At 35.7% G+C, this 22,119-nt stretch overlaps 1 protein-coding gene across 1 annotated transcript; it reads left to right on the top strand.

Moving 5' to 3' along the window:
• The first annotated feature begins 6,834 nt into the window (after nt 1-6,834).
• On the top strand, nt 6,835-7,293 carry LOC141617298 (uncharacterized). The gene has a single exon (XM_074434480.1). It carries the CDS (start codon nt 6,835-6,837, stop codon nt 7,291-7,293), a length of 459 nt encoding a protein of 152 aa, XP_074290581.1.
• Nucleotides 7,294-22,119: the final 14,826 nt, after the last annotated feature.

Below are 22,119 nucleotides of genomic sequence, written 5' to 3'. Positions count from 1 at the left end.
TTTCTCTTTCTCTCTCTAATTTAAACCAATTTATTTGATACAAGTATGGCTTATATCGACCTAAACATATCTCCAAAATATTATTTACCTATTCTAAGGCCTAGAAATAAGGTAACCGTATCACAATAACTTACAAAGCAATTAAAGAATATATGGAAATATGTATTCCGAAATATCTTCTCAATACTCCCCCTCAAGTTGGGACACTCGGTAACTTAACACCCAACTTGGATTGAAGATATTCGAAGGCTTCTCCACCTACGGCCTTAGTGAATAGGTCAGCTATCTGCTCCTTGCTTCGCACATGTGAAGTTGAAATTGTTCCTTGAACAAGATGATGACGAACGAAATGACAATCTATCTCAATATGAAGGTATATTCTCAATACCTTCACTAGCATTTTTCTCACGGGATTTTTGTAGGAAGGTTTTTAACGAGGCATCTTTTTCAGTAATGGACATCCAAGGAGGAGTATTATAAAATATTATTATATGGATGTCCATATCTTAGAATAACTTAAGAATATATTATCCTATGGAAATTTCATTCCATTGTATTGGATATATATACCCTTCTTAATGGAATAAGAATACAGTTTTGTCTCTCATACTTTCTCTCTAGCTTCTCTTTATAATTCTCTCCTCTCTTTATTTCACAATAATATGGGTATTATTTGTTCAAGAGTATTTGTCAACAGATTGGATAAACTAATTGAATCAATGGCATTAAAAAAAAATATGAGAGGCAAACAAGATGGATGTATAACCCATTTTTTAAAATTTTAGATGAGCATAATCGAATCAATTATCGTATGCAATCTTGTACTTTCCTAGCCAGAGGTAATTCTAAAATTTTTAAATTCATGGTAAACTATTGCTTACATAAGCACAAAGCATAAAATATGTATTTAGTGGTACTTTATTTTATTAATTTTGTCGTGATTTTAGTTAAATGCCATCATTTAGTCACTTGATTGCCGACTAATTTGCTAAGACGTATAGTGAACTGCTAACAACTTGTACCTTCGCTATTTTAGTGAGGTTAACATTGTGCGGCTAACATTAATCCACATATAGTATATTACTTTATATTTATTTTGAAAATTACACGACCAATTGACCCATGGTGTCGGAACCAATGGAGTAGAGCTGGCAAGTCTGACCCGACCCGAGTGACCCGACCCGAACCCGAGCAAACCCAACCCGATCCGACCCGAAAATATTGTGACCCGAAACCGACCCGACCTGACCCGATGACAACCTGTAACCCGACACGACCCGATTATCAGTGACCCGAACCCGACCCAGACCCGACCCGATATTGACCCGACCCGATACTGACCCGATTAAATTGATGACTCGACAAATATTAAGCTTAATTTTGATCAAAATGAAAGTAATTTTGTGTTTAGATTGATATGTTTGACTTAGTAATGGATTAATTAAACCAAATAATAGGTTAAAAACTAAATTTAATGGTAAAAAATTTTAGTAATGCGATTAAGTTACCGGACCCGATAATGACCCGACCCAAACCCGACCCGACCCGATACATCATTTGACCCGAAATGACCCGACCCGATAACGACCCGAACCCGACCCGACTCGACCCGAAAGGGTATGCTGACCCGATATGACCCGAACCCGATATGACCCGACCCGACGTGACCCAACCCAAACCCGACCCGACTGACCCGATTGCCACCTCTACAATGGAGTAAGCAAGGTCCAGGGACAAACCTAGGATTTTGAGGTAGCGAGTTTTTCTCATACAATTATTCCGGCCACTTTGATACAATTATTAAGGAAATGGTATATATCACTTGTGATTATGTAGATACCTCATTTCTGCACCTCCCGCAAACCACCCTATGATGATTGGGCCGCATGTTTGGCACACGGAACGATTTATGACAATTCATAAGTTTATCGCCAAGTGATAGCTCAAATACTTGTGTATACCCCTTGGTTGTCATCTACGCGCCGTTACGGTCGTTTTGACAGTAATTAGAGTTCATTTGAAATCCGGGTCAAAAACCGTCTTCATTTTCTAATAAGCCGTTTAAAATGCCGAGTCGGAATGTTCTGGAATATTCCGAATATTTCTATTTCATAATTTTAATCTTTTCATCTTTTGGCAAAATATATCCCAAAATCTTATTTTGAACAATAACGAAGTTGAGATCTACCGCAATTCCATAACAGAAACGCGGAAAATCTTTCTTCCGCAGGTGGAAACCTCTGGGGAAAGGACGCAGCTCTTGCTGCGCCTCTTCCAAAGGTCGCAGTGGTTGTTGCGCCTCTTCCCCAGCTCTTTTCTGCATGTTTTTAGATCTTTTCGAGATTTGTTTCCAAAGTTTCAGTCATACCATAATTCCTCCGTGTGATTAGTATAAATAGGGACCTTCATTCCTCATATTTCCCACGCGAGTGTCCGCCCTTCTCTTCTCCCTTTGCATTCTAAGACCGCGCTCTAAGCTTATTGACGTCTACGTGCTTGATCAATCGACCACGTAAGCTTGGATCCTTCTGAGTACCAGTCTCGTTGCATGACCGACCAATTTGACCAACTCCACTCATTAATCAAATCAATTTAATTTAAATCCTCTTACGAGGGCACTTTCATCATACGTTCGAGTCGAGCAATCACTAATCGTTAACTTAGTTAATCTTGTTTCGTCAAACATGTAAGTCTGAGGTTGTAAATCCCATATTTCATTATTGTATTTTATTGTATTGTATAAATTAATGTAAGGTTTACGTCGAAAATATGCTTAAAACCGATTTATAAAACCCTTTATCAAACCTATTTTTCACGGATTAACAGAAGAGAGACGTCGAGAAGAAACGCAACAACTGCTGCGCCCCTTCGAAGAGTCGTAGCATCTGTTGCGCCTCTTCCTGAGGCTGCCGCAGTTTCTGTCTTTCTTCTTCTTCCTTTGTTCTTTGTTGATTCGTCTCTTTTGTTCCGTCTTTTCTTATTTTCTTCATGTTTCGTTCGCATAATTATTAATACATAATTCATAATAATTTGTCGTCTTTAAATCCGACTTAAATCCCTTATAACCAATATTTGCGGGTTTTCGTCATTAAAATCAAAACCGGATTTTAGAGATTCGATTTGTTCATATCAAGTCTCCGGAATTCGCCTTTTGTATATTTTCATCTGTTTATCACAATCTTTCTAAATAGTTTAACATAAATAAGCCTAATAAGTTTGTTTTAATTTGCAGTAATGATTTATGATTAATCACATTAGTTTCAGTTCATTCTTTATCGTTTTTATGACCAATTCACATGTATATAATCTGTTAAATCACTTCTACTTGAGTCGAATATCAATAATTGATCACTAAATCACCAACGAACATTAACAATATGCAGTTCCGGCTTCACAGCCAGAACTCACCTCAGGAACAGACGCAGTGACCACTGCGCCTCTTCCAAGGGACGCAGCATTGCTGCGCCTGTTCCGGGGTGATTTCTGTCTCTGAACTTCCGTTCTTGCTTTGACCTAGTTTGTTAGTTTACGTGTTAATTGACTATTAATCGTAATATCACCATTAATCTGTCCGTTTTCTAACCCTAATTACTTTCCCTTTCTTTTCTCAAATTATCCGTTTTAAATGTATTTTCGACGTAAATCATTGAACCATTGTAATTTTAATTATCGTATTTTATTTATTGTGTCTTTATTATCGTTTGTTTGCTCTCACATGTAATCAATCTAAATCCCTACTTCGACTTAATGTATGCTAAATTACATGTTCACTGACTTAGTTAATTCTCACATGCTAGGACTAATTTATTGGATGTTGCATTGCATGCATATAATCGACAACATATCAAGTATAGATAATTTCCCTAATAATTAGTAAAGGCCGCTATCGAGGAGGGCGGGATAGGTGTTCGATCAAAAGAGCTTCCTAATACGTACCCTCACCCCTTACTCCAGATCTGTGAACATCCGTGTTCATTGACATCCACGAGAGTCATTCTAGACATAGAATGTTAAGGGTAACGAGTTCTTAGTGTCTATATCACTACTTTGTGTCTTGACATGACGCGAGGTATTCGAACGGTTTCCAATTTTCCACAATAAATTGGCGGTGACTCCACAAATGCAAACGCTTGTTTTTCCAAACGCCCCCGTTGGCTCCCCGTGTCCACAGATTAGTGTTATTAAATGATAAGTGGATTATAATGGGTATGAATGCTCAAATTATACATAAAACCAATTCAAATATAAAAAAGATAAATAAATAAATGAGACACCTCAAACTAAAAAAGATAAACAAATGATAAGGACGAAGGCAATATTTTTATTAACATCGTCTTATATTTAAGAATTTTTAGACAACAAAAATCAATAATCTTAATTAATTATTAGACAGTAAAAATCAAAAATCAATAGTCTTAACATCTTATACTTTGTATCATACTAACAAAATCTTCCGCATACTCCCTCCTAGTCTTGATAATCTTCCCTATTCATGGGTGACACAAGATTTATGGGTTTAATTTAAATAAACATAAAGTATTGTTGTACGTAAGGTAATTGGAGATATGGAAGGTATTGTCGGATATTGTTGTGGAATGAGGTGGTTAAAATAAGCATAAAGTATGGGTATTGTGGGATATTGTTGTGGATTGAGGTGATTAAAATAAGAATAAAACTTTACCAAAAAAAAAAAAGAGAAAGTATTGTAAATAGACAAAAAGTGAAATAGAGAATGTTATTTAGAATAAGAGAGAGTAGTTAGGTTGGGAATGTGACTTGTTTCACGTGTACTTAGCACTTGGCTATTTGTTTTTGTTGTGCGACTACAATGGCGGGAATCTATTTGAAAAAAAATACACTACTACAGATACAGGCTATAACAACGGTTAAAAACCGTTGTTATATAAAAAAAGCGGACGTTGTTAAAGTGTCCGTTGTAGTAGGTTTTAACAACGGTTGGTTTTTCTAAGAAACTCGTTGTGAAAACTATTAACAACGGTTTAAAGTAGAAAATACCGTTTTGGAAAGGGTGACTAAATTTTGGTGAGAAAGTTATAACAACGGTTACAGTATAAAAAACCGTTGTTATAACTAAAGACAACGGGGTTTTTTTTAAATAACCGTTGTTGTTTATTTAAAAAAAAAATTAAATTAAATATTACTAGATGCATGCATTATTACGGCGGCCCGTTATAATTCCGATGCACGCATTATTACTGCCAATCCTTGCATATGAATGGACAATATATGGAATGAGAAGGGTTATAAGATTTGAAACAGAGATATGATGGCAGAACTTCCTAAACATATATTAATTAAAAAACAACTCAAAAGATACATTACTTAGTATAAATACATGCATTATCTCAACCACCATTACATTATCTCACTATATATCTCCAAACCCTAACTGCTAAAACAAACTCCAAACCCTAAATCTTTCAAACAAACTCCAAACTTCATCAACAATGAATGATACCATCCGTAAGACTGTTACTATGACCGAGCACAACAGGAGTTTCATCCGTCGGTTGCTGGACATCGAGGACAGGTACAGGAGCTACTTTGACGACGCTCAGACCGCACTCAAGGACGCCAAAAAAAAATGGCTTGACAGAAAGCGTTATTGTTGCGGCTATATGACGATATAGCAATCACAACGAAACCTCCAAATAGCTAAGGAGGAGAGGATGGATATCATAGAAGAGAATGAGACTCTTTATGCATATCTAAGAATTGCATTTTTATCAATGTAATTCGTTTTTTAATTTATGTATATATATATATATATATATATATATATATATATATATATATATATATATTAATTAAGTTTATCATGCATTCCTCTCTATCATCTTGCTTCTTCTTTGTTTTATTTTATTTAATTTGTTTTACAAGCTAATAAACGCAGAAAAACAACAGTGACAAAACTAATTAAGCGAATAATACTTAGAGAAAGAACATAATGATCGATAAAAACACATGCAAATGAAATAATTAGAGAAAGAAAATAATGACTGAGATGACAAAACCTAAATTAAATCATGCATATTTACCTGATAATTAGAGAAAGTAAGAGACGATGAAACTAACATTGACGGCGAGATGATAAAGCGACGATGAGGAAGAGAGAAAGAGACGATGAGTAAGTGTGTTTGTGTTTGTATTTGTGTTTGTTGTGTATGTTTGTGTTTGTCTTAGGTTTGTGTTTTGTGGCTGTAGCTGATCTGTGTTTGTGTGGTTTATAGTATGGAAAGTATTGACAACGGTTGTTAAACAAAAACCCGTTGTCATTACAGAATATATTAACAACGGGTTTATAAATAACCGTTGTAATTACTTTTCACTAACTTTGCGCCAATTTTGCGCCAAATTATTAACAACGGTTGTGCATGTTTGACCAGTTGTTAAAACTTATAACAACGGTTATGGAACCATAACCGTTGTAATTAATTTTAGTAAAATTCGCGCCATCCGTTCTACAGCGTCTTATGGTGATTTTCGTGAATAAGCTTTGTTAAAGGGGCATTGTAGTTGCCTGAATTTGTAGTAGTGATACAACTATATCCTATTCTTTTCGGCTTTCATTCAGCTTGTTTAATCTTATTTTAGCTCACTCCTTTTCAGCTTAGCTCACTTCATTTGAGCAAATTTCAATTTAATTCAGCTTCATTCAGTTCAACTCTATTCAGTACAACTCAACTCCATTCAAGGCAAAAGAACAAGACCTATTTCTATTTATAAAAGACAATATATATTAAGTTATTAAATTAAATCAACAAGTGCGGTTCTTTATATAATTCGTAACCTTTTTATTGTTATTGTTCAATCATGTCTCAAATTATCCACATGAAGGTAGAGTCTCTGGCAAATCAGAAATGGGTTTATCTTACGTTCATCTATGCTTTTAATGTTATTCAGGACAGGGTTCCTTTGTGGCAAAAACTCAAGTGTTTTGCTGCTAGGATAAGGGGGCCATGGGCAGTTGGGGGTGACTTTAACTGTGTTCTGGATCACATTGAGAGATGTGGGGGGAGTTCTTCCAAGGCTGAAATTGAACATTTTAAAAATTGTATGGTGGAATGTGGTATGTTGGACATTCGAGCTATAGGTTCTCTTTTTACTTGGAATAATAAGCGAAGGCCAGAGGATAGGACATACAGTAGACTTGATAGATTCATGGTCAATCAAGATTGGTGTGATTTATTTCCAGACATGTTTGCTCATTTCTTACCTGAAGGAAATTATGACCATACTCCATGTATTGTTAGTAGTAATAAACACACATAGGGTCCTAGAAGCTTCAAATACTTCAATATGTGGGGCGGGTCAGAGGAGTTTATCCCTTGTGTTAAGAAAATTTGGAAGCTCAGAATTGAGGGAACTCATATGTACCAAGTAGTGAAAAAGTTTAAAGCTCTGAAAACTGGTCTTAAGGCTCTTAATAATGAAAGATTTTCTGACATAGAAAATATTACCAACCTTCTTCATATGTATGTCCAGAATTTGCAGGAGAAGCTTGGGGTTAATCCTAATAAGCTTGAGTTAGTCAGAGAAGAGTTTAATGCAAATCTATACCTCAAGGAAATGATTAAGGCTAGAGATGACTTCTTAGCCCAGAAGCCTAAGATAAACTGGCTAAATGAGGGGGACGATAATAATGCATTCTTCCATGGAGTCATTAAAAGTAGAAGACTCAAAAACAAGGTCATCCTGATTGAGGATGTGGATGGGAAGGTCTGCAATACTACTAATCAAATCCCACAAGCCTTCCTGGACTACTATAATACTCTCTTGGGTATTAGTACTTCAATACAAAAAGTCAGGGGCTCTATTATTAAGTGTGGAAAGATATGCACAAATGATCATACCACTGCTCTTTTAAAACCTGTTACAAATGAGGAAGTCAAACAGGCTATCTTTAGTATTCATGATACTAAATCTCCGGGCCCTGATGGCTGCACTAGCAAGTTCTATAAAGATGCATGGAGTGAAATAGGGGAAGACGTTACTAATGCAGTTAAAGATTTCTTTTATTCTAGAAAACTCCACAAGCAGATAAATTCCACCAATCTCACCTTGATCCCCAAATGTAAAAGACCTCAATCAGTATTACAATTTAGGCCTATTGCCTGTTGTAATGTGATTTACAAGGCAATTTCTAAAATTCTTTGTTCCAGATTGGGATCTGTCCTCCCCAACATCATTGATCAAAATCAAGGGGCTTTTATTAAAGGTATGAGTATCCTTGAGAATGTTCTAATCTGTCAAGATTTGGTACGGCTATATAATAGGCATACTGTATCTGCTAGATGTATGTTCAAAATTGATCTTCAAAAAGCGTATGATACAGTTGAGTGGGACTTTGTGGACCAACTGATGGGGACTCTTAAATTTCCCAATAAATTCAAAGACATGATCATGCAATGCATCTCAACTGCTACTTTTACTCTCTCTCTCTCTCTTAATGGTATAAGTTTTGGTTTTTTGATGGAAAGAGAGGATTGCGACAAGGAGACCCTATGTCCCCTCTGATCTTTACTCTTTGCATGGATGATCTAACTAGGATTATGAGATATGCTGCTGGGAGGAGGGATTCAAATATCACCCTTTATGCAAAGAACTTAAACTCATAAATCTTATGTTTGCTGATGATGTGTTAATGTTCTGTAAAGGAGACGCACCCTCAATGATGCTCATCCTAAAGGCCTTCTCCACTTTTTCCAAAACATCTGGTTTAAAGGTGAGTGCTTACAAGTCTAATGTATATTTCAATGGTGTGCAAGATAATCTTAAAAATGAAATCCTAAAGGTGTCTGGGTTTAAGGAAGGGTCCCTGTCCTTCAAATATTTAGGGATGCCTATTCAAACTACAAGACTTAGGAAAAAGGACAGTGAGATTCTTATTGCTAAAATATGCAGTAGGGTGCATGGCCTAGGGACAAGGAAGTTATCATACGCTGGAAGATTGGTACTAGTCAACTCTGTCCTAACAACTCTCCATTCCTATTGGGCCTCTATTTTCATACTTCCCAAGGGTGTTATTAAGCAAGTTGAAGACCTGTGTAGGAATTTCCTGTGGGAAGGAAGCACTGAGTATAGCAAGTGGTAGAGCCAGGGAGGGGCTAGCAGGGGCGGTCGCCCCCGCTGGCGTTTGAAAATTTCGAAATTTTTAGTTAAAATTTTCGAATTTTTTTGAGGCCCCCTTATAATATTACCGTTTCGCCCCCGCTGACTTACATTCCTGGCTCCGCCACTGAGTATAGCAAAGTCCCTCTTATAGCTTGGAAAAAGGTTTTTAGACCAAAAAATGAAGGGGGACTAGGGATCAAGGATTAGACTCTCTGGAATAAGGCAATGGTAGGGAAACTCGTGAATTGGATAGTTGAAGGGAAGGATAGTCTATGGGTGAAATGGGTGCATCAGATTTACTTAAAAGGGAAAGATTGACTGCTATATACTCCTACCCATGATTCTAGTTGGGCCTGGAGGAAAATATGTGACACAAAAGACGACCTGTTACCTTGGTTAATCAATGCACTACTACAGATACAGGCTATAACAACGGCTAAAAACCGTTGTTATATAAAATAGCGGACGTTGTTAAAGCGTCCGTTGTAAAAGGTTTTAACAACGGTTGGTTTTCTTAAGCAACCCGTTGTTAAAACTATTAACAACGGTTTTAAGTATCAAAACCCGTTGTGGAAAGTGTGACTCAATTTTGGTGGGAAAGTTATAACAACGGTTAATTTACAAAGAACCGTTGTTATAACTAAAGACAACGGGTTGTTTCTACATAACCGTTGTTGTTTGTTTTTACAAAATAAAAAAAAAATTAAATTAAATATTACTAGATGCATGCATAATTACGGGGCCCGTTATAATTCCGATGCATGCATTATTACTGCCATCCCTGTACTGTGCATATGAATGGACAATATATGGAATGAGAAGGGTTTACATAAGATTTGAAGCAGGGAGATATGATGATTATGGCACAACTTCCTAAACATGTATATATTATATTAATTAAAAAACAACTCAAAGGACACATTACTTAGTATAAATACATACATTATCTCAACCACCATTCCATTATCTCACTATCTTCAAACCCTAACTGCTAAAACAATCTCCAAACCCTAACTAATCTTTCAAACAACTCCAAAGTTCATCAACAAAATGAACGATTACATCCTTAAAACTCTTACTATGACCGAGAACACACTACTACAAATTTAGGCAATTACAACGCCCCTTTAACAACGATTATTCACGAAAATCACAATAGACGTTGTAGAATGTATGGCGCGAATTTTACTAAAATCAATTACAACGGGTATAGTTATAAAAACCGTTGTTATTATTTTTAACAACGGGTCACACATGCGGAACCGTTGTTAATAATTTGGCGCAAAATTGGCGCAAAGTTAGTGAAAAGTAATCACAATGGTTACTTTTGAAACCCGTTGTTAAAACATATTTGACAACGGGTGTTTTTTACAACCGTTGTTAAAACATATTTCACAACGGTTGTTGTTTAATAACCGTTGTCAATACCTTCCATACTATAAACCACACAACACAAGTCTGCTGCAACCACAAAACACAACCCTTAATACACAAACACAAACACAAAGCAGACAAAACAAACACAAAACACATACACACTCTCTTTCTCTCTTTCTCTATTTCTCTCTTTCTCATCGTCGCTTTATCTTCTCGCCGTCGGTGTGATTTCATCGTCTATTACGTTACGTATTTATCGGGTAAATCTCGCCACATCCTTTGTCATCGTCATTATTTTCTTTTTCTATTTATTTCTTTTGCATATATGTGTTTTTATCGACCATTATGTTATTTGTTTAAGTATTGTTCGCATAATTAGTTACTAAAACAATGAAGAAGCAAGATGAAGAAGTAAGATAAACATAATTAATATATATATATATATATATTTATAAATACATAAATTAAAAAAAAAAAAATTACATATGTAAAAATGCAATTCTTATATTTTCATGGAGGATCTTATTGTGCTCTATCGTATCCATCCTCTCCTCCTTGGCTATTTGGAGGTTCCGTTCAAAGCTTGCTATATCGTCATATAGCCGCAATCTTCTTTGCTCCGTCAAGCCATCTTCTTTGGCGTGCTTGATGCGGATCGAGCTTCCGCAAGGTAGCTCCTAAAACTTTCCTCAATATGGAGGAACCGGCGGATGAAGTTGTTGTTGTTCTCGATCATGGTAAGAGTCTTTAGGATGAAATCATTCATTTTCTTAGAGTTTTTGAGTTTGATTTGAAAGATTAAGTAGAGTTTGTTTTAACAGTTAGAGTTTGGAGATGAATATATGAGATAATGGAAATGTTAGTTGAGATATGCAATGTATTTATACTAAGCAATGTGTGGGTTGAGTTAATTGCTTTTTAATTAATATATATGTTAGGAAGTTGTGCCATAATCATCATCATCTCTCTCAATAATGTTGCTTCAAATCCTATTACTAACCCTTCTCATTCCATATTATCCGTTCATATGTACAAGAATGTCGGTAATAATGCATGCATTGGAATTCTAACAGTAGTAATTATGCATGCATCTAGTAATATTTAATTTTTTTTTTTTTTTTTTTTTAAGAACAAACAACAACGGTTATTTTAAAACAACCCGTTGTCTTTAGTTATAACAACGGTTTTGTATATTACAACCCGTTGTTATAACTTTCCCCCCAAAATTGAGTCACACTTTCCACAACGGGTTTTTATACATAAAACCGTGGTTAATAGTTTTAACAACGGTTTCCTTAAGTAAACCAACCGTTGTTAAAACCTTCTACAACGGACGCTTTAACAACGTCCGCTTTTTTATATAACAACGGTTTTTGACCGTTGTTATAGCCTGTATCTGTAGTAGTGACAACAACAGCTTCATCCGCCGGTTGCTCCACATCGAGGACAGTTTTAGGAGCTATCTTGTGGATGCTCAAACCGCACTCAAGGACGCCAAAAGAAATGGCTTGACGGAGCGATTGTTGCGGCTATATGACGATATATAGCAACTGCTGAACGAAACCTCCAAATAGCTAAGGAGGAGAGGAGGGATATCATAGAAGAGAATAAGACTCTCTATGAAAATATAAGAATTGCATTTTTAGAAATGTAATTCTTTTTTTAATTTATGTATTTATATATATATATATATATATATACCAAGAGGGGACGGTGACCAAGACACGACGACACTGCCAAGAGGGGACGGTGACCAAGACACGACGACACTGTTCATACACTGTTCATCCAGCCAGATAGGTAGATTTTTACTAAACAAAAAACTACTAAACTCAATGACCACTCCAAACACCCCAAAACGCCAATCCCAGGCTAACACGGGCAAACAGGACGATCCCATGAGTTTAGTAATTAACAGGGGTTTAAACTACCAGCCAGATCTTAAAAGAGTATAAAGAGTATCGTTGTTTCGAGTATCATTATCACCAAGAGTATTATTACCAGGAAGGATAAAAATTAATTCATTTAGCTAGTCATAGTTCAACATAAAGGATTTAGCCTATAAGGCTCATCCTTAAACTTAAAATTTAAATTAAAAACAACAGAAAATAAAAAGAGAAAGAAAATACTTACAAACACTTGGTTGTGCTCAGAAGAAAGTTTATTTATTTAACTTTGGAGAAATTTTTACAAGGGATTTTAGAGAGAAGGCTTGGTAGGAAAAACCGATGCCTTCAATTATGATACAAACCCTCCTTATATAGGCAGAGGGAAAACAAAAGACAAATAAGAGTGCGTAAGCACTTACATCATACTCGACAGCATTATTGCTGCTTTTACAAAAGTATCTTTTTAAAAGATAAAACTTAATAATTGTAAACAGTAGTGGACAACTGTCCTGGACACCTGGCCTTCTAGATGTCGCTAATTTTTAATCTTTTTTACCCACCTTTTTACCCTCAATCCATTCTGCTGTTTTTTTATCTTCTTTACAAAGCAGAATATCTTCATAGGGGTCCTAAGCATCTTGCATCAAGTTGCTGTATGAGGTTTGGCTGTTAAGTGAAGCCATAGATATATCTGAAGTGGAAGCTTCATCTCTTTTCTTCTTCAGAATCTTTGATAAGGCTTTTAGATAAACCTCTTTAATCTCTTCTTCACTCATTTCTTCTATATCCAGGGAATCTCCAGCCCATAGATTGACAACAGCGTCAATCTCTTTCCCTCTTTGATGTCTATCAGCCTTCTCTTTATCCTCTAAGTAAGAATTCAACTTACTTTTTAATAAGTTAATTGTGATGATGGAGTTAAGTTCACCATTTTCATCCACCTCCATCATTGTCTTCCAAAATTTTGAATAAGACCTATTTTTGAGACAAAATAAGTCTTGCGTATATCCTGTTGTTAGGACTGCTCCCCATATCCATGGAATTGAAAATTCCATAAAAAATCTTAAATCTTCAGGAATATAATCCTGTCCAGAGGGCTTAAGCCCTTGCCATTTTCCAAAATACTCTTTAAAGAGTTCTGGAAGAATTTTTGGGGTGGTACCATAAAAATTCCACCATTTAATAAACCATGAGGGGACATCTATATTGTCCACATGGATTTTAATAAACCATGTATGAGTTTGAGATTCATTCTCATATAAGAACACCTTGTCAAAGGCTTGGATATAATCCCAGTAATTGTATTTCATATGAACATTATTCACCATAATAGGTTTTTCTTCCATAGGGGATATACCCCATTCATTTATGGGATGTATTTTCCCAATAATAACCTTTGAGAATTTATAACTCTCACCAGCATAAAAGTGTTTAATAGTGCAATTATTTGCTTTAAGAAGCTCTTCATAGAAGAGTCTGTATTTATATGTTTCTTGGGTATAACCCAGTTTACCAAGATATCTTTTATGGAGATACCAGAGATTATCCTCCCATTTCTTATCAAATTCATTAAGAAGGAGTATAACTCTTTCTTCTTTATCATTGAGGATCATATCATCCTCTTTCTTAATAATGGTTTGTACTGCTGATGAGTACGAATAAGAACTCCCGGGTATATCCGGTCTCCTTACAACTTCTGATCTATTAGTTTCCATCGTAACCAATCTCTGGTTTCCATATTGAACAAGGATATTAGGTCCTTGTCCCCTTCCTCGACCTCTAGAAGAGGTTCCTCTGCCTCTTCCTCTGTAAGAGGTTCCTTGTCCTCTTCCTCTATAAGAGGATAACTCCATCTGAAATATTTCTTTATAGGAAACAGACATAATTAAGAGTATATGGCAATTTTTAATCATATATAAAACCTTCAATATCAAGGATTTCATCACTTTGTAAACGATATAGTTCTAAAGTACTATATTTGCAGTCCAAATAATAGGCTGAAAGCCTTTTTCTTAAAGATTGTTTAAAACTAGGTCTTGGCCTTAAAAAGCGCCATTGATAACTTATCATTCTATGACGTCTTATTCTTTGTAAATAATGTTGGTATGTAATGTTGATCATAGGTCTTACCTTTTGCAAATAATACTGATATCTTACTTTTTGCAAATTATACTGATGTATTTTAATCATAAATATTCTCTAGTTAAAAAATCAGGAAGGTGATTATCCTCACCTTTTTTATAAATAATCTGGAAATTAAAAGGTGCCAAATGAGATTGCCATCTTGCAAACATTTGTTTTGACACATCATGTTTAAAATCTTTTGTAAACATATATTTGGCTGCTTTACAGTCAGTTTTTACTATAAAAGGTTTATTATATAAGTCATCTTGAAATTTCAAAATACATTTAACAATAGCTAATACCTCTTTGGCTACAGTAGCATAATTACTCTGAGCCTTATTCCATTTTCCTGAATAATATCGAACAAGTAACTCTTTTTGAGTAGTTGGTTCGATCTGTTTTAATATACCACCATACCCCTTTTCTGAGGCATCTGTTTCTACAATCTTTTCCCAGTGGGGGTTAGCTAAGGATAAACAAGGTAAAGATATAACCTTATTTTTAATTTTTCTAACAGCATTAGTATGATTCTCCGTCCAAGGAGTTGCATTCTTTTTTAATCTATCATATAAGATAGCTGTATCTTCAGCAATATTTTTATAATAAGGAGAGATATAATTAAGACTTCCTAGAAATCTTTGTAGCTGAGTTTTATCTAATATCTCATCTGGAAACTTTGATCCAAATTCAATACTTCTGTTAATAGGAATTATACTTCCTTTTTCTATATTATGACCAAGAAATCTTACCTTGATTTGAAAGAGCATCATCTTTGGTTTAGAAATTACTAACCCATTTTTAATGATAATCTCTTGAAAGATATCTAAATGCTTAAAATGCATTTCAATAGTTTTAGAAAAAACTAATATGTCATCAATATAAACAATAATAAAATCCACATAATCATTAAAAATTTCATTCATAATCTTCTGAAATTCAGAAGGAGCATTCTTCAAGCCAAATGGCATGACATTCCATTCATATTGTCCAAATGGGACATTAAAAGCTGTTTTATATCTGTCATCAGGATGTATTTGTATTTGCCAATATCCTGATTTTAAATCGAATTTAGAAAATATAACAGCATCATATAGTCTATCTAATAAATCTTTTTTATTGGGTATAGGATATCTGATCCATTTTAATACCTTATTTAAAGGTTTATAATTAATAACAAGTCTAGGGACACCCCTTTCTTGTTCTGTATGTTTATTAACATAAAAAGTTGTACACGACCATGGTGATTTAGAGGCAGTAATTAATTTTTTATCTAATAAAGAAGCTATTTCTTTTTGACATAAGGTTAAATACTCTGAATTCATTTGATAGGGTCTTGCCTTAGTCGGAATATTCTTCTCTTCAAAATCCACTTCATAAGGAAGGGTTACCACATATTTTTTCCTATCCCAAAATGCAGAGGGATGATCTCCACATATTGTGGCAGCAAAATTATTATTTATAAAAGTAATTTTACTTTGTAATTTAAGATTTTGTAATTTTTCATCAAGAGTTAATATTGTAACTTCTTGTTTTAGAAAATTTAATTGTTTTTCCTTATTTATCAAATGATCATATATTTGATGTAAAATCTTAGTAATAGGCTTTGTGATAAATTTAAAAGTAATAGGGTCTCCTTTGTAAGTAGCAATAATTTTTTCATTATCCACATGGGTTATGGGATAAAGCTGATTAATAAAAGGAGTTCCTAATATAACTGGAGTAGTTAATTTATCTTTTACTAATAAAAAAGATGAAGGAATACATTTTTTATCCACACAAATGTATGCCTTTGGGATTTTAAATTCAATATATATATATATATATATATATATATATATATATATATATATATATATATATATATATATATTAATGAATTATTAATTAAGTTTATCATGCATTCCTCTCTATTATCTTGCTTCTTCTTTGTTTTATTTTATTTAATTTGTTTTACGAGCTAATTAAGCGAATAATAACATAATAATGATCGATAAAAACCCATCATATATACATGCAAATGAAATAATTAAAAAAAGAAAACAATGACGATGAAAGACGATGAAACCAACAGTGACGGCGAGATTTACCTGATAATTAGAGAAAGTAAGAGACGATGAAACCAACACTGACGGCGAGATGATAAAGCGACGATGAGAAAGATAGAAAGAGACGATGAGAAAGTGTGTTTGCTGTGTTTGTGTTTGTGTTTGTCTGTGTTTGTGTTTGTGTTAGGTTATGTATGTGTTTTGTGGCTGTAGCTGATCTGTGTTTGTGTGGTTTATAGTATGGAAAGTATTGACAACGGTTGTTAAACAACAACCGTTGTTAAATAAGTTTTAACAACGGTTGTAAATCAACAACTGTTGTCAAATAAGTTTTAACAACGGGTTTAAAAATACCCGTTGTGATTACTTTTCACTAACTTTGCGCCAATTTTGCGCCAAATTATTAACAACGGTTGTGCATGTGTGACCCGTTGTTAAAACTTATAACAACGGTTATATAACCATACCCGTTGTAATTAAGTTTAGTAAAAATCGCGCCATACATTCTACAACATCTATTGTGATTTTCTTGCATAAACGTTGTTAAAGGGGCGTTGTAGTTGCCTGGATTTGTAGTAATGATGGACAATGGTGTTTTCGGAAAAAAATGGATACTCAGCCTCAAACTGTTATTCCTGGCTTCGTGATCATCATCCTAAGGTCAGATGGGATAAGATGATTTGGAGCAATTGGACCATACCGAAGCATTCTATGATTGCCTGGTTGGTCATTCATGAATCCCTAAATACAAAAGCGAAATTAAAGAGGATAGGGATATGTGAGGATGCAAGATGCTGCTTATGTGAAAATGATGAAGAAACTCAAGATCATCTTTTCGCTAAATGTGTATATATGGAAAGATATTATACGATATGATACGATATCATATCGTATCGTATCTCGGTTATTATGGTAGTATGTATATTAATATTACCTTATGTGTAAAGATTGTAATTAGCCAAAGACTATAGGGTATGCTTAGCAGTAGTATATAAACCGTGTGTAATGATTTGCATATGATTCAATAAGAACACATTTCAATCCTTCATTTCTTGGTTCTTCGTGTTTCTTCATGGTATCAAGAGCATGTTAAGATCCTGAGCATATCTTCCGCAAATTCACAAATTTCTTTTCATTCATTCACAAAAAAATAAAATAATAAAAAAAAGGATGGGAAAAGCAGAAAAAGGAAGCGAAGAAACGAAAGGACAAGGATTTACAGAACAAGAAATAACTCAAATAAGAAGCTTATTGATGGGCAAATCCGAAGGTGGTCAGAAACTAACAGGTAATGCGAATAGAATTGTTAGTAATTGGCTATTAGACAGTGGTGCATCACACCACATGACGGGAAAACGAGAATTGCTCACGAACATAAGGAAAGCGGTGCCCTCCACGGTTTATTTGCCTAATGGAACAACGATCATGGCGCAAGAACATGGAGAAGTAGTTATGAGTGATGATTTTGTTCTAAAAGACGTCTTATTCGTGCCAAGTTTAAATTGCGATTTAGTTTCGATACAACAATTAATTGAGGAAAATAATTGTATCGTAACATTTTATCCTACCTATTGTGTTATACAGGACCAATCTACGAAGATGACGATTGGACGGGGTGAGCACAGGGATGGGGTTTATTATTTGAAGCTTGGTCTAAAAGTCGTTGCAAGGACACACGCAAGCAATGATGGACGATTGTGGCACAGGAGGCTTGGTCACCCATCTCATAGTATATTACCTTCCTTTTCTAATTTAGTTGGCAAAAACTTATCCTGGAATTTTGATGATGTTTGTGATTCGTGCTGTCGTGCTAAACAAACACGGTCAATTTTTAAGTTGAATAATAAGAAAAGTCTTGACTTGTTTGCTTTAATTCATTGCGACATTTGGGGTAAATATAGCACGAGCAGTTTGTCAGGAGCCCATTATTTCTTGACTATAGTAGACGACTATAGTAGGGGTGTATGGGTTTACCTTATGAAGGATAAAGGGGAAGTAAGCCAACTATTGAAGAGTTTTTGTCAAATGACTATGACACAGTTTGGTAAACAGGTTAAAGTCGTCCAAAGTGATAATGGAACCGAATTTCTTTCGGGAACCATGAAAGAATATTATAATAAACATGGGATTGTTTTTCAAACCAGTAATGTAGACACCCCACAACAAAACGGGAGGGTAGAACGTAAGCATAGGCACATCTTAGAAAAGGCTCGTGCCCTACGTTTTCAGGCCGAACTACCACTCAAGTTCTGGGGGGAATGTGTTTTAACTGCAGCATACTTGATTAATCGAACACCCACTCGCATACTCAATGGCCTCACTCCCTATGAATTATTGCACAATGAAAAACCTGTTCTTGACAATATACGAGTTTTTGGTTGTCTTTGTTACGCCCATAACAAAGACAAACCAAAGGATAAATTTCATGAAAGAGGCAAGCGATGCATATTTGTTGGATATCCCTATGGTAAAAAAGGTTGGAAAGTCTATGATCTTGCTAGACATACTATTTATGAGTCGCGGGATGTGATATTCTATGAACATGTATTTCCTTTGGGAATTACTAATAAAGAGACCAGCCTGCAAAATTCTTTAAGCAATGACAATACAACCAATGATGAAACCATAATAGTGGATGATGACCCAATAAACCACGTGAATGGAGAGACCATGGGTTATGAGGGGCATGATAACGAGAGGGAAAATGAAGGTATGGACAGTACAGGAACACCGGAAGTTGAAGAGCAGCCCGGGACAGAACAGGTCATTGAACAATCAGGACTTGAACAACCCGAAACAAGCATGCCAATGGGACAAGGTGCTCGTGAAAAATTTGAGCCCGCTTGGAAGAAAGATTACTTGTGCCAATCTACCAGAATAATAAACCCCACGCATCAAGCTCGCTCAGTCCAATCGCCAATCCGTAAGAAAGGTACCCGTTATCCGATAGATAATTATGTTGCAAACAATTGTTTTTCTAATGCTCACAAATGTTTCTTAGCTGCAATTGATAAAATTCAGGAACCTCGAAATTATTTCGAAGCAGCCATAAAAGCAGAATGGCGAGAAGCAATGTCCAAAGAAATCGATGCGCTAGAAGCTAATGGTACTTGGAGGATTGTTGATTTACCGGTGGGAAAACGAGCGATCGGATGCAGATGGGTATATAAGGTGAAATACAAAGCGGATGGTACAGTCGAGCGATATAAAGCCCGTTTGGTAGCACAAGGTTTCACCCAAATAGAAGGTGTTGATTATCATGAGACGTTTGCGCCGGTTGCTAAGATGACTAGTGTACGGTGCCTTTTAACTGTTGCCCTACACAAAGGATGGTCAATTGCTCAGTTGGACGTGAACAACGCGTTCCTTCACGGGGACTTAGATGAAGAAGTTTACATGCGATTACCACAAGGCTTCGAATCACATGGGCCGAATAAGGTATGCAAATTGTTGAAATCGTTGTACGGTTTGAAGCAAGCCTCGAGGAATTGGTTTGCCAAATTAACCGAATCATTGAAGAAGTATGGGTTCGTTAAATCTCTTGCCGATTACTCTTTATTTACATATAATCACGATGGTGTATTTCTTGGTGTATTGGTTTAGGTAGACGATATGATCGTCGTCAGTGACAATAGCGAGGCGTGCACACGTCTCAAAGCCTTCCTCGACATAAGCTTTGGGATCAAGGATCTTGGTCGCATTCGATACTTCTTGGGAATCGAAGTGGCATCAGGATCGAGAGGCTTATTTCTGAGTCAGTGAAAGTATGCAATGGAAATTGTTAAAGAAGGAGGGATGGAAGGAGCAAAGCCAATTGGTACTCCTATTTAACCAAACCACAATTTAGCACTCGCTGATGGATATTTACTCAAGGAGCCAATAAAGTTTCGAAGGTTAGTCGGTCGTCTTCTCTATCTAACCATTACGAGGCCCGATTTAGTTTATGCGGTGCATATATTATCACAATTTGTTCACGCCCCCCGAAAGGAGCACATGGATGCTGTTTTACGAGTATTGCGTTATGTGAAAGGGACACCAAGCAAAGGCATTATCCTTGCCAAGAATTCGAACTTACAGCTTCATGGGTATTCGGATTCTGATTTTGCACGTTGTCCATTAACGCGTCGATCGTTAACCGGATATTTTGTATCATTGGGTGCTAGTCCCATTTCGTGGAAGGCAAGAAAGCAAGTAACAGTTGCGAAGTCAACTGCCGAAGCGGAGTATCGTGCAATGGCCGCAGTAACGAGTGAGTTACTTTGGTTAAAGTCGTTCTTGCACTCACTCGGGGTCCATCACGAAAAGCCTATGAATATTTATTGCGATAATAAAGCTGCAATACGCATTGCAAAGAATCCCGTCTTTCATGATAGGACGAAGCATATCGAAATCGATTGTCATTTCATTCGTCATCATTTGTTAGCTAAGGCAATTTCGACATCTCATGTTCGAAGCAAGGAGCAATTGGCAGACATATTTACGAAGGCATTGGCGGTAGAAGCTTTCGAGTATTTGCAAGGCAAGTTGGGCATTGGTTTGCCCCATGCTCCAACTTGAGGGGGAGTATGGAAAGATATTATACGATATGATACGATATCATATCGTATCGTATCTCGGTTATTATGGTAGTATGTATATTAATATTACCTTATGTGTAAAGATTGTAATTAGCCAAAGATTATAGGGTATGCTTAGCAGTAGTATATAAACCGTGTGTAATGATTTGCATATGATTCAATAAGAACACATTTCAATCCTTCATTTCTTGGTTCTTCGTGTTTCTTCAGTATATAGCGACAAAATCATCAAGGAACTGAATATTCAGTTAGGATTCAACATACCTTCCATAAAGTTGCATGAATGGTGTAATGGGAGAAGAGGGACTAAGATCCAGCGACGGGTTCATTCTATGGTGGTTGCAGCTGCCATATACCATATATGGTACCAACGCAATAAAAGCCGAGTAGATAACATCCTTGATAGACCGGAGAACGTTGTCGGTAAAATCATCGCGGACGCAACTCAGAGAATAAATGGTAAGATAAAGCTTCCCCTTTTTAATCGTGACCGGAAATGGATAAAAGACAGGAGATTGATCAAGATTAAGGAGATGGAAGATGGAGATTGAGCTAGTTTCGTGAAGATGATTGATTGGAGGAGAGTTAGGTGAAGATAAAGAGAGTGATGAGTCTTTAGACCGTTTCATGTTCCTTCCTCTTATCTGGTTTTGTGGTATGCCCAATTTTATTTTGATGGTCCGGCCCTCTTCTAGTAGTTTAAGAAAGACCGATTTGTATATGGACATTTATTTGTTGAGCTTATACAATTACCTACATTTAACCCAAAAAAACAAATCATGTCTCAAATTACTCTTAATTTAGTATTTGTTTTCATAATTTGTGTACATATTTTAACGTTAAATATGATTGTAAGTTAATCGTAAATCAACCTATAACGTCCTTACGAATGAAAACGGTGAAAGAAGAAACAAAGATTTTAACGGACACAAAAAAGGACTCGTTTCTGAAACATATATGATTTCGCATACG

The sequence above is a fragment of the Silene latifolia genome, chromosome X (assembly GCF_048544455.1).
Source record: "Silene latifolia isolate original U9 population chromosome X, ASM4854445v1, whole genome shotgun sequence".
NCBI lineage: Eukaryota > Viridiplantae > Streptophyta > Magnoliopsida > Caryophyllales > Caryophyllaceae > Silene > Silene latifolia.
The sequence above is the reverse complement of the archived record's forward strand: the minus strand, read 5'-3'. Positions and strand labels throughout refer to the sequence as shown.

Excerpts from the sequence above, each read along its gene's own strand:
- LOC141617298 (XM_074434480.1), top strand. The coding sequence starts at position 6,835 with ATGTCTCAAATTATCCACATGAAGGTAGAGTCTCTGGCAAATCAGAAA.